The sequence below is a fragment of the Myotis myotis genome, unplaced genomic scaffold, assembly GCF_014108235.1.
Source record: "Myotis myotis isolate mMyoMyo1 unplaced genomic scaffold, mMyoMyo1.p scaffold_m19_p_2, whole genome shotgun sequence".
Taxonomy (NCBI): domain Eukaryota; kingdom Metazoa; phylum Chordata; class Mammalia; order Chiroptera; family Vespertilionidae; genus Myotis; species Myotis myotis.
In genome coordinates, this window is record NW_023416324.1 from 188,154,328 (window position 1) to 188,168,172 (window position 13,845).

Consider the following 13,845-nt stretch of genomic DNA (forward strand, 5'->3'; position numbering starts at 1 on the left):
GAAGTGCCAATCATATTTCATTCAGATTCCTCAGCCTCTGACAGACAACGCAGGAGTTTTATCTTCTGACGGTGGGGTGTGTACTTGTGCGTCTTGGCGCGGGTAGACCTGAGCGATCCTCTGAAGGACCATTTTATTTTCTGCCTGCATGCAGCCTTTCAAATGAAATTAAACTTGATCCCGGGTTTTGAAGTGGTGGTTGCTTTTCATTAAAATTTTACAGAGGGCAGCTGTGGAGGACATCAACCCCGCGGACGACCCTAACAATCAAGGCGAAGATGAATTTGAGGAGGCCGAGCAAGCGAGAGAGGAAAATCTGCCAGATGAAAATGAAGAGCAAAAACAAAGGCATCAAAAGCAAGGGAACGCGGAAATGGAGGAGCATTTGGTAGTAAGCAGAGGCCATTCTGGGGTGTGGGGGGGGGGGGGTGGGGGGGGTGGTTGCTCCTGGGTATTTGAATAAATGCCTCATTTATGCAAAAGATGAGTCATGACCTACGTTAGCAGAGGTTCACCTCTTTGGCTGGTTGTCAGGCCGCTGTATGAAATGATGTGTCTGCACTCAGAGAGAGGGGGTGACGGACGGCCTGGGCTTTGTGTTGGGAACGATTACTCATGATTTCCTGGCCACTGATGCAGGGAAAGCACGCTGCCCATGGCAGCATGCTCATTCTTTGTCCCAGAGTATTGTAAAGCGCAGCCCTGACTTTCAGTAACCCGAGCCTCCCCTTTGTGTCCTAGATGGCGGGAAACCCAGACCAGCAGGAGGATAATGTGGACGAGCAGTACCAGGAGGAGGGCGAGGAGGAGGTAGGAAGGCGGAATGCAGGGGACTGACCGTACTCACCCTCACCAACCTCAGCAGCACTGGTGTTGAGATACCTTTTTTCCGGAAATGTTTATGGAAAGACTTGGGCTGGAAAAGAAAGGGGGTTTCTAGAGTAGATAGAGCATGGCAGCAGACACACTGGTTAGACCAGGGGTGGGCAAACTTTTTGACTCGAGGGCCACAATGGGTTCTTAAACTGGACCGGAGGGCCGGAACAAAAGCATGGATGGAGTGTTTGTGTGAACTAATATAAATTCAAAGTAAACATCATTACATAAAAGGGTACGGTCTTTTTTTTTTTTTTTTTTTTAGTTTTACTCATTTCAAACAGGCCGCGGGCTGTAGTTTGCCCACGGGTGGGTTAGAAGGTAACGACAGCAGGAGAATAGAATCCCTTCTCCCTGGCTCTCAGATGACATCTGGCCTTCCAGGAATAGTGGACGTGGGTATAGATGGTCTCTATAAGGATGTTTCCTGCTGATTCTGTCACTCACGAAAGAGAGAAGAGCAACCTTCCGCACACTGAGGGAGCCTGACTAACCCCGCCGCTCTCTCTGTGGACATTGCACAGAGCCTGCCGCACGGCTGCCCCGCAGTGTCTGTCGGAATAGGCTTCACACCCTGCAGACATTTACAAGAAATGTATGGGCTCTGGCTCTCCTCTTAGCTTTTTCCCTCCCAAGAATTTGGTATTAGTTAAATTTAAACAATAAAGAAAAGGAAATTTACGTAAGGAACTTAGTTGAGTAAAATGTATTTGGGTAGAAAGTCTTCACCCTTCATTTCAGTTTGCTTTTTTATTGTACATTCCCGGTATATTGTTGTGAGGTTTAGAGCATCGTGGGGCCACGTTGTGTCACTGACTGACAAGTGCTGCTGGTTGTCGCCGCTTTGTCACAGCACTTTACTGTCTGGACACCGGACGCTCTGTACGTGGGAATAACGGTATGGCTGAGGCCGAGGTCCCGTGTGCAGTCTCTCTCCGGACAGTGACGTGTCTCTCAGCCAGGGGCCTAGCTAATGTGTGGCTTTGGCCAAAAAGGGATGAGAGGATGGACAAGTGGCAGCCCCAGCAATCCCCACCGCCCCGCCCCCGACCTGCTCAGAACACCTGTGCTGCTGCCCTCAGTGCACCGTTACCCCTGAGACCCTGCTCAGAACATCTGTCCTGCTGCCCTCAGTGCACATTAATCCCTGAGACCCTGCTCAGAACATCTGTGCTGCTGCCCTCAGTGTACCGTTACCCCTGAGACCCTGCTCAGAACATCTGTCCTGCTGCCCTCAGTGCACATTAATCCCCGAGACCCTGCTCAGAACATCTGTCCTGCTGCCCTCAGTGCACCGTTACCCCTGAGACCCTGCTCAGAACATCTGTCCTGCTGCCCTCAGTGCACTGTTACCCCTGAGACCCTGCTCAGAACATCTGTCCTGCTGCCCTCAGTGTACCGTTACCCCTGAGACCCTGCTCAGAACATCTGTGCTGCTGCCCTCAGTGTACCGTTACCCCTGAGACCCTGCTCAGAACATCTGTCCTGCTACCCTCAGTGCACCGTTACCCCTGAGACCCTGCTCAGAACATCTGTCCTGCTGCCCTCAGTGCACATTAATCCCTGAGACCCTGCTCAGAACATCTGTCCTGCTGCCCTCAGTGCGCTGTTACCCCTGAGACCCTGCTCAGAACATCTGTCCTGCTGCCCTCGGTGCACATTAATCCCTGAGACCCTGCTCAGAACATCTGTCCTGCTGCCCTCAGTGCACCGTTACCCCTGAGACCCTGCTCAGAACATCTGTCCTGCTGCCCTCAGTGCACATTAATACCTGAGACCCTGCTCAGAACATCTGTCCTGCTGCCCTCAGTGTACCGTTACCCCTGAGACCCTGCTCAGAACATCTGTCATGCTGCCCTCAGTGTACCGTTACCCCGGAGACCCTGCTCAGAACATCTGTCCTGCTGCCCTCAGTGCACAGTTATCCCTGAGACCCTGTTCAGAACATCTGTCCTGCTGCCCTCAGTGCACATTTATCCCTGAGACCCTGCTCAGAACATCTGTGCTGCTGCCCTCAGTGCACCGTTACCCCTGAGACCCTGCTCAGAACATCTGTCCTGCTGCCCTCACGTACACAGTTCCCTTGACTAAGTCTCCTTTCTCATGTTTGTTCCATTTGTCACCTTTTAGAGCTAATGCTAAAATTTGGGCTTATGCCAGGAAAACAAAAGGATGTCACTCTTTATAGCTGTTGGCAACATACATCTCTAGTCACGTGCACTCGAACTGGCTTGATCTTTCCATTCTCTCTTTTCTCACTGTGCTGTTCATCCTGGTGTGTCATATCAGAAAACAGCATTAAAGAAACTCGCAGCCTTGAATATTAAGGCATTTGGCAAGATAGATACTATCTGGACTTCTCTTGTAACACGATGTCTGGACTAATATTACTTTATTTCATATGGCAGATTCCAGGAATCATTGAGGGATTAAAAGAGAAGAGATTCACCTTGACTTCTTTTTAAAAATTCAGAGGGTAAACATAAAATTTTAATCAGTATTTACTGATGATTTTTTACTTCTATATTATGTCAGTTAAGGTGGAGAGAGAAATCCTGTGATCCAAGAGGGATCAAGGATAGAAAGAGAAGGAAGACAGACACAAGGAGGTGGTGGGCGGGGGATGCCCAGGCAGAGGTCAGTGCCTCACCCACGGCAGCCCCTCCCTCGGGCCCAGACTCTTTCCTCTGGGTGCAGAGCTGCCAGCGCCCTTGTCCTCGCCGCACCGAGCCCAGGTCCTGCTTCTCTTTGGCCAGTTCTTGCCCAGAACTCCTGTGTTGGGCATCTGCATCCCCACTTTCTAACTCCCTCTTGCATAGGCTCCAGGTTGCCACACCCTCTCCTTTAGGGTGTTGCCTCGTGAACTCTGAGGAAGCCCAGTGTGCCTTTCTTCTTCCCTGGGTAACTTTCCTCTCTGCCCCTGAGCGTCCCTTGTCCAGGCTGTGTTGTCTTTTTCTCGCGGTTCCTGAGCTGATGATTATTGGATCTTCCACCTCCTTGCGTCGTTCCCAGTTCTTCCCTTGAGGAGGGCAGAGAACAGTGGTTCCCAAATACCATTCAAGGACGAGTAACAGTCAGAGGCAAAGATCTCAGCAGGCAGGAGCAAAATGAGAAAAACAAAGAGGATTGCAGTATGAGAGGACGCATATTGTGTTGCTTATAAGTGACTGTGTATGTGGCACTGTTTTGGGGGCCCCAGGGAAACCATGGAATACTGGGTAGTGCAGTTTGCTGTTGTCACCATCTAGCCTCAGGGTCTGCCAGCTGCCCCACCGACCCCTGGGATGTGCGGCTCACTGCTCTCACCGGATTCCTCCGGAAGTGCATCTTGCTAGGGCAATACCTGTTCAGAGGTGCAGTCTATATCAGATTTGTGACTTGACCTCTGAGAGTAGAGAACCCCAAACCAGTGTGATTTTAGGAAATTTGCACTGTTCTCACCGCCTTTTGTCTGAATGCAGTGGTGTTAGTCACCCTCCAAAGACAGAAAAATGATGGTTATTGACAGAATTCATTGTTAATGTTTGGGATAGTTTAAGTGAAAGACACTTATATGGTGATCCCATCCTCTTGTTGCTTACTTCCCAGATTTTTTATCTATTTATGAGAAAACGACGAATTATGGCATTACCCCAAAATGGACTCTGGGTGCTTTAAAATTACTTAAGTGCTCAAAAAAAATGTGGATTGAATGACTGCTTGACAACTCTGAGTACTCAGTTTCCCCAATGTAACTGGAAATGGATTGATCTGAACACTCACAAGAGAGCAAGCACAAGGTTATGTGGTGCCTTTAGTGGCGGACTGTGAGCCACCACATCAGGAAGCTGCCCATCTGGCAGAAATGCTTCTGTTAAACATACTGAGCAAGCAGTGGTGCCCATCACTATGGCTGACATTGCTGAAGGCTTTTCTTTGGTCACATTCCATCCACCTGTTTGGATCCTAGCATTCTTGACTACTTACGGTTCAGCCTTCTGATTCCTTGCTCATCCCATAACATCTTTGATGTGTAAAAGAAAGGCATTAATACATCCAGGGTCAGGGTCAGGGTGGCTAACCAAAACCCACTTTAGGCTCAGTAGACTTGCTTTTTTTAAAAACTTAATTTTTTTTAAAGATTTTTAAAATTGATTTTTGGAGAGGGAGGAAGGGAGACGGAGAGAGAGAAACATTGATCAGCTGCCTCCTGCACGCCCCCTACCAGGGATCAAGGCCTCCATCTGGGAAATGGAACTGGCAACCTTTTGGTGCACAGAACCACACCCAACCAACTGAGCCCCACCGGCCAGGGCAGTCAACCTGTTTGTTTTGGCTATTGATTAAATTTTGCCACATCACATAGGGACCATTTCTAAAATGCTTAAAACACCAGAGTCCAGTGAACAAAAATGAGGAATGAGGAGCAGCGTTGGGAAATCTCCAACAAAACGTTTGCATCAGCTTTAACAGGATGCTAAAGAGGGCCTAATGTGGAAGACATAATTGGTGTGTCCACATGCATGTAAAAAGGTACTAACATTGGCTTCTAGTTACTAGTCTAAGCATATTTTAAAATTAGAAACTCTATATTATTTTTTTTTCTTTTTCAGTAATGCCGCTAAGATGAATTTGAATTACTTTTGCCCCAAACATAAAGAATATATTCCTAGGATGATAGGGTGTATCTATAAAATCTGAAAAATTATAAAATTTTCATTTGTGGGCTCCCTAAATTAAAGACTAATTTTATTCTGTACTTCCCTCCTCATATTGTATTGACATATGGTAAACAGCCTACATTTCTACAACATCTCAAGAGAAGAGAAGAAAGAACTTATAAAAAGGGTGTTTATCAGCCAGAGACATTCTAGCCCAGCGGTTCTCAACCTGTGGGTTGCGACCCCTTTGGCGGTTGAACAACCCTTTCACAGGGGTCACCTAAGACCATCCTGCATATCAGATATTTACATTACGATTCATAACAGTAGCAACATTACAGTTATGAAGTAGCAATGAAAATAATTTTATGGTTGGGTCACAACATGAGGAACTGTATTTAAAGGGCCAGAAGGTTGAGAACCACTGTTCTAGCCAGTATTCATGTCACTCAAGCGAGTGGCTCTTAGTCTTTGCTGTGGCTAAGAATCACCTTGGAGAGTGTGTGAAAAATAGAAATACTGGGTCAGACCTTACCCTTGGAGATTTTGATCATATCTATGGTACATCCTAGAAGGCAGAGTTGTACACGAGCCCCGGCTGATGCTGATTCAGCGGCACACTATTTAGAGCCACAGTCCTAGGACAGATGGCTGCAGGTAGACTGGGAAGTCTGAGCCTCCTGAAACTATGCAAAATGATGTATATCTCTACCCATTTGCTAACAACTTTCATACCAAAGTCTTAAAAGGATCCAAGACTCCCCTTACCTCACACACAATAAAAAATGACAATTAAAGGTTTTATCCAACTTTTTTATTTTACAGATAAGCAATTTGAGCTTCAGAGAGGGTAGCTAAATTTTTGAAGGTCACACAGTTTGTTATTGTTAGAACCATGATTAGAACACACTGATTTTAAAGGCTACCATAATTAAGTATACCCAGCATGCAATTACGCAGGAAACTAAAATTGAGATGGCCACGTTCTTCTTTATTGAAGTCAGTGAATACAGAATAATGACAGAATTATAAAGTCACCATTTCTGTAAGCCCTAATTAAAACAATTTATTTAAGACCCGTCATCAATGGATGATATCACTAGATGAATGAAAATCCCGGAATTTTACCATGAAGGGATCAGGCTGTCACCATTGGGCTCACTGAACAATCTTAGCCTCACTGAAAGTGGGACAAATATTAGGTACCTCCTGATGTGATGCAAATAGGAATTCTATAGCGTCCCTCTGAAAAACACTTGCTTTGCAAATTGAATCTGAATTCATCCAAGCCTTAAGCTAACTTGCTTTTATAAGAAATGTCAGGGCTAAAGGAATGAGTTAAGTATTGCCTTAAAGAAGCAAATAAGTCCAGAACATAGGTCTTTCTATAGAACAAGGAATCAGTAACATTGAGGAAAAAAGAGGGGGACAGCATCTAGGTGACCTGTGGCCTTTGTTTGGATGATGACTAGAACAAACCAACTGTTAATAGACATTTGTAAGACAATCAGGAAAACGTAAGTAAGGACTAGACAGATGATACCATACAATGATTTATCAGGTGGAATTTTTTTTGGGGGGGTAATATTCACTCGAGGATATTTTTCCATTGATTTTTAGAGAGAGTGGAAGGGAGAGGGAGGGATACAGAGAAACATCGATGTAAGAGAGACACCTCTTGACCAGAATCAAAGACGGGACTCTTCAGTCCACAGGCCAACGCTCTATCCACTGAACCAAATGGGCTAGCAGGTGTTTTAAAGGCATTATGGTTATATAAGAAAAGTCCATTGTTTTTAGAGATGTATATTGTGATGGGTAGGGGTGAAATTATCTGATGTCCAAAATGTTGAAGAATAATTCATCACAAAATAAAGAAAAGCAATAGGTGATGCAAGTGTGGCAACATTGTGATGACTTTTGAACCATGATGATGACTATTAATAGTTCATGAAATTTTCTTTGCATGTGCTTGAACATTTTTATAATAAAAACAAATGACCTCATTGTTTATGCAGCCAGGAGAGTTTCAAAACCAAGGTTTTTGTCCAGGTTTGTCTGACTCCACAGTCTGTGTTAGGGGTTGGCCAACTACTGGCCTCAGCCTGTTTTGTAAATGAGGTCTTGTGGGAACTTGATTTTTTATTTGCTTATTGTCAGAGGCTGCCTCTGCACTACACTGGTAGAGCTGGGTAGTTGCTACACTGTATGGCCGAGAAAGCTGAATATTTACTCTCTGGACCTTTACAGAAAAAGTGTGCCAACCCTGATTTACATATTCTTTCCACCATAATGTAGTTTCCTCCCGATCCCAACTAAGCCATGTTATTTTTCACTAGTATATTTTCATTATTATGGCTATAGAAGACATATATCTAATCACTGAAATTGACCAGGACATTTTAGCAATTTAATGATGTCTCAATTAGTGAGACCTTAATGTAATCTGAAATAGGTGCTTCATCGTTTTCATCCCATTGTCCTGGGGAATGTTGTTATGAGGTTCTGTGACTAAGGGCAGAACAATGTCAGGGACCATCAATAGAGCCTGCTGGTGCAATGTATATCTTCTCTCTAGCTCACCCCACCAAGACATGTGACTATAAAAGATGTTTTATGTCTCTGTCCCCATAATAAATTTATTTTGTACCAGTGTGAATCCAGATGGTGTTAGGCTGGTAAGAAAGGTTCATGAAGGCTGAACTCTGTCTAGGGCAGTGGTCGGCAAACTACGTCTCGCAAGCCACACGCGACTCTTTGGCCCCTTGAGTGTGGCTCTTCCACAAAATATCACGTGCGGGCGCGCATGTACAGTGCAATTGAAACTTCGTGGCCCATGAGCAGAAGTCAGTATTTTGTGGAAGAGCCACACTCAAGGGGCCAAAGAGCCGCATGTGGCTTGCGAGCCGCACTTTGCCGACCACTGGTCTAGGGCATCCTTGAAGAGTCATCTTGGTAGGCCCCTAACAGACCAGTTTCACGCCAAAGCTTGGCTGGTAGGTTGGGGTTTACTCCTGTTGCACCTGGGCTGAGCACCTTGGGACAGCCCTTACTTTCTTGCTCCTTAATTAGAACACCTGCATACTTCCTTCCCTTGCTCATTTCTGGGATTTTGAACACATCCCCCCTCTGCACCAAAAGAAATATTTTAAAAAATCAGGTCATTTTATGTGTTATTCTAGAAGACTCACTCTATAACACTGTCCTTGGAGAGGCTGGGTTTTCTTTTGGTACCAGGACAGAACAGGATGCTTAATTGATGATCAGCAATTTTTTGAAATGTATTCAAATGATTCAAACCTTTTGGCATACATATGGATTTCTAAACAGTTCAGTTAGAAAATATTTTCTAACACATTTTCCAACTCCTATATTTTGTGGAATGTGATCATGAAATAGATATTATTTAGCAAAAAATATTTGGATGATTTCTTTGATGTGCATTTTGAAAAACAATGGGGATCAATGACATGACGTAGTGGTGATAGTGTACATTACAGAAAACTATGTAAAACAGAAGTGTCATGTTAGAACACTGAAGAGATATAGGGATTTGAGGCAGTTTAAGAGCTATTTTATGAAGAAATTGAAATTATTGTGTTCTGTGTTCTGTATATTTTAGACAGAAAAGTTGGTTTTTAATTATAGAAAAATTTCTCCTATCTTATATGGAAGTCATAAGGTCTGTTTTCTGTGCCTTTACAGAGCAGATATTTTTGCATTGATTCATTTATCCATTCATTCAACAGCATTTATTAAGCAATTACAGTGTTCCAGGTATGCATCTAGGTACAGAAGACAGTTGAGTAAGATTTTTTTATAGTAGGTATATTATACACTTCTTCACAGGTAATAGACAAGTCAAATCTTTGACTTTTATCTTTTATCAAATTTAGTTTTAGTTTAATTTTGTTGCTGCTGCTTTAAATGAACTCGTTAGAAATCAGAATATGTTGTTTCAAGTGCTTAAGTGATAAAAGCGTCACCCAGTATCTTGGATTTGTTTTAGGTTCAGGAAGATTTGACTGAAGAGAAAAAAAGGGAATTGGAACATAATGCAGAAGAGACTTATGGTGAAAACGATGAAAATGTACGTGTAGGATGTGCATTTCTATTGCGCATGTTTGCACATGTGTAGGAGATACATGTATATATAGTTGGATAGATACCAGGCAGTACGTCTAAGGTGCCACAGAGTTTAACAGGCTAACCTGGGCCCCGGAAAATTTGTGACAATATGAAGATTAAGAAAGACTGTAGCACTGTTGCTTCTTGGAACATTTTTCTTCACTTATTTCCTTCTTCCAAAAATAACTTCTCACCATTTTTAAATTTATTTATTTATTAATCCTCATCTAAGGATATTTTTTCCATTGATTTTTAGACAGAGTGGAAGGGAGGGGGAGAGACACAGAGAGAGAAACATCGATGTGAGAGAGACACATCGATCGGTTGCCTCCTGTTACACGCTCTGACCGGGGCGGGGATCGAGCCTGCAAACGAGGTACATGCCCTTGACCGGAATTGAACCCAGACCCTACAGTCTGCAGGCTGATGCTTATCCACTGAGCCAAACTGGCTAGAGCATCACCTTTTTTTTTTTTTTTTTTAAGAGGGAATTATTTATCTTATTAACTCTATGCCCTATCTCTTAGGTGTTGTTTTTTTCTTTTCATTTTAAGGCTGATGAGAAAAACAATGACGGAGAGGAACAAGAAGTTCGAGATGACAACCACCCCAAAGGCCGAGAGGAACATTATGAGGAGGAGGAGGAGGAGGAGGAGGACGGGGCGGCTGGTGCTGAGAAATCACAGCAGAGAGCTGAAATGTAGCTGCGCTGCCCCCCTTCTCCCCCCCATTTCTTAGCGCTCGGCGGACAGATTCCTTCAGAAGCTGCTCGGAAATAAACCTGTCTACTGAACTCTAGGATATTTAATTACAGAAATTAAGAATTTAGACTTTTTTTAAACTTTTGTATTAGAAATGCACATACATTTATATAAATATATTTTAATAACTTAGGTTAGAGCTTCTTTTATATTCAAGCTAAACCCAAGCAGGAAAGAAAAATTTAGGCTCCGAATCTCTTTTTGTTTCCCAACGATTATGTGATGTTGGAAAGGACATCAATTTTGTATATGTTTCAACTTGTTACTTTTCTATCTCCTAGTTTCCAGGTGTTGTATGTTGTTTGCCTTCGATAAAATACAGGATTTCAAAATAAGAAATACTGCAAAAATGCTGTTGGGAATTTACGGAGAATGGCCCATTTACTAACTGCTCCCCTTTTCAAGGTTCTAGTGTATATATAAAATCTGATAGACTTTTCCCCCGTCTTTGTGTTGCTGGGATAAGATCCATGTACAGAGTGACATTGTTTTCCAGACTTGTCACATCAGTTAGAAAAATATTTGGCTTTACTTAAAAATCACAGCCCTTCTTCTTGAAATGGATTAAATTTAAAAGTGAGATAGTACTAAATTCATATGACAGTATTCAAACAAGGTATGGCACCTTAGTGTATTAACCTTTTTGAAGGACTGACATGTTGTTTAATAACTAATTGACTGTGTATGGGTAGTGTTTTCTACATGAGCACCCATTCTATTATTTTTCCGAAGCGACCTAGCGAAATTCTTGTTTCATTATCTAGTTCCCTACAGTAATAGATATTTCCCCTGTAAGCTCTATGCCTCAATAAGTGATCTCTGATGACAAGTATTTATAAAGGCATACCAAAATGTATAATTGAATAGGATTATTTTTTAAAAACTCTATGGTGAGATACACATGGTGGTAGGATAGACCCTGATGACTTTTCTGCTTGCTGAGTTTGGGTCTGCATTAGGCCCACAGAGAGGCATTTTAATGATGATAAATTATAAAAAATTCCTTACAATCAAGAAGCTAAGAATAAAAATTCCCTTGGGATAGAAACATTTCAATCTTAAGTATAAAGATTTTTAGATATATAAAATCAGGTTATGTAATTCATGTGTGTGGTTTTGTAATAATAAAAACATTTCAGTTTCTAGTATTGTATGAATGTAAATTTATTTTTTAGTAACCACACTCATGTATGGTTCTGATTGTCCCAATTGAGTGATTGCGTATATATGCCTAGGAATGTTTGTTCAGATGTATTTTGGATTTTCAGTAATCATAAATCAAATTTTACCTTTATGTATAAAAACCCTTTATGTAATGTAAAATGTATAATATTGTACATAATATTCAGAATACAATTATTTTGGTAAATTAGTTTGTATTTTTAATGTCCCGGTTGCAGTATTTAATTATTTGAAACATTGAAACTTGGTGATAGTCAATAAAGCTATAAGAAGAAAGCGATCAATCGCTTAAAGTATGTGAGTTTTTAATAGTTTTTTATTTTAAGCATTCTTTTTCCTAAAAGGAAAAATTTAAGTGGAACCAAGACACATGAATGAATTACGCAATGCCTTTCCCAACCTGTTATTTTCCGTGTCTCTTCCTCTGCTTAATTGGTGTGTGGTTTTTTCCCTCCCTCTGTCCTAAAGAAAAAGCTAAGAATTTTTATTTTCTTTGAGCTAGTTCTGGGGAAGAAAAAAGAAACAGAGAAACATATGAGTGTCGTGTGTGCATGCACACACACATAATAAACAACAACAAAACCCTGTCATATCCCCACTAAGAAGCAATAATCACAAACCATACTACTCTCAGGATGGCACAAGTTATAGGGCCATTTTAGCTAATGTTTGGAAGAGAACTAATCAGCCAGAGTTAATCTACATTAATGAGATGAGCAGAAATAAATTGTCACTTGTATTTATCTTGCCAATTAATCTGTGATTTCTGGTGCAACCAATAAGTCAAAGGACTTGGGTACCAGTAATCTAATCAGGGGGGGAGGGGGCACTTTTATTAGGGGCATGTACAATGCAGCACAAAAAAGCTACATTAGTACAAATATAATGACTGGATAGCTGTAAGAGTGATCGAAAAAGATCTAGGAGTAAGGGTATGATCTGGCCACATACAAGTCACAATGACTTGCTCTATAAAGAAAAATTACTGACACTTACTGAATGTCATAGTACCAGGACCACTGTATCCCACAGTGCTCCTTTAAGGTTGATGGAGTGCTGGGAGCCGGTCCATGCTTGCTGTTTCAAGGGACCTGGCATATATGGCATACTGTTCTTAATATGTTTGCTCACCTTCTTGGCACTATGTGTTTTAACCAAGGTCTCCGAGAAAGGTTGTTTCCCCAGGTAGGGATTTTCCCCTGAAGTTAGGGAGGGAATAAAACCTCTTAACTAAGTGCCAGGCAGGTAATTAATCACTTTAACTACAAACAATCATGCTTAAGCTACATAATCTTTACTCCCTGGAATGGAGATAAGAAACGCCCTAACCTTTGTAATAGAGATTGATAGGATTGAATCAACTGGTATAAATACAGATGTAACAAGACAGCAAGACACAGAACTTAGAACACAGAACTAGGAGAGACGGAACCTAGGCACAGAACCTACACAGAACGTTCTCTAGAGACAGAAGAACTTCGCTGGAGAGAACATGGCAAAAGATCCTGGACAGAAACTGGCCTCAGAACCTAGAGACAGAACCTAGCGAGAGAACATGGCAAAAGATCCTGGACTGAACCTGACTACAGAAATTGGCAAGAGAACCTGACTAGAACCTGGTGACTGAACCTGGCTGGAGAACCTGGACAGAACCTGGCTGGAGAATCTAGCAAGACAACATGGACACAGAACTTGGCTGGAGATCCTGGCTGGAGATCCTGGATAGGCTGCTGATCAACTGAACACTGTCTCCGTATCATTCCTTCTTCGCCGACTCCGTCCACACCTTTGGGGACCCCTGGACCTGCTGGGGTTGGACCCCGGCAATGGAGTTCCTCCCTCCCCACCCAACTGAAGAAGTTTGTTCTGTAGGGTTTGACATCATTAAACTGCTTTGGGTTTTTTGTTTTGTTTTAGTTCTTGCATTAACCAGTGGTACATCCATACCATGGCATGTTGCACAACCATTTAAAAAAAATGAGGTCAGCCCTAGCTGGTTTGGCTCAGCAGATAGAGCATCGGTCTGCGGACTCAAGGGTCCCAGGTTCGATTCCGGTCAAGGGCATGTACCTGGGTTGCGGGCACATCCCCATTAGGGGGCGTGCAAGAGGCAGCTGAATCGATGTTTCTCTCTTATCGATGTTTCTAACTCGCTATCCCTCTCCCTCTCCCTTCCTCTCTGTAAAAAAATCAATAAAATATATTTAAAAAAAAAAAAAGTGAGGTCAGTTTCCATTCCTGAATCATCTTTTGGCTTC

The 13,845-nt window shown here is 42.6% G+C and overlaps 1 protein-coding gene across 10 annotated transcripts in view; it reads left to right on the plus strand.

Moving 5' to 3' along the window:
* GOLIM4 (golgi integral membrane protein 4) overlaps positions 1-11,883 on the plus strand; it is an 82,646-nt gene extending 70,763 nt beyond the window's left edge. For 6 of the 10 annotated variants that reach the window (XM_036348522.1, XM_036348515.1, XM_036348513.1 and 3 more), the window contains 4 exons: positions 224-391; positions 742-810; positions 9,526-9,606; positions 10,199-11,883. In XM_036348522.1, coding sequence (XP_036204415.1) covers positions 224-391; positions 742-810; positions 9,526-9,606; positions 10,199-10,348 — 468 coding nt within the window. In that variant the 3' untranslated portion in view covers positions 10,349-11,883. The remainder of the gene's footprint in view (positions 1-223; positions 392-741; positions 811-9,525; positions 9,607-10,198) is intronic. The other 4 variants (XM_036348514.1, XM_036348519.1, XM_036348516.1 and 1 more) reach the window with 4 other exon arrangements.
* Positions 11,884-13,845: the final 1,962 nt, after the last annotated feature.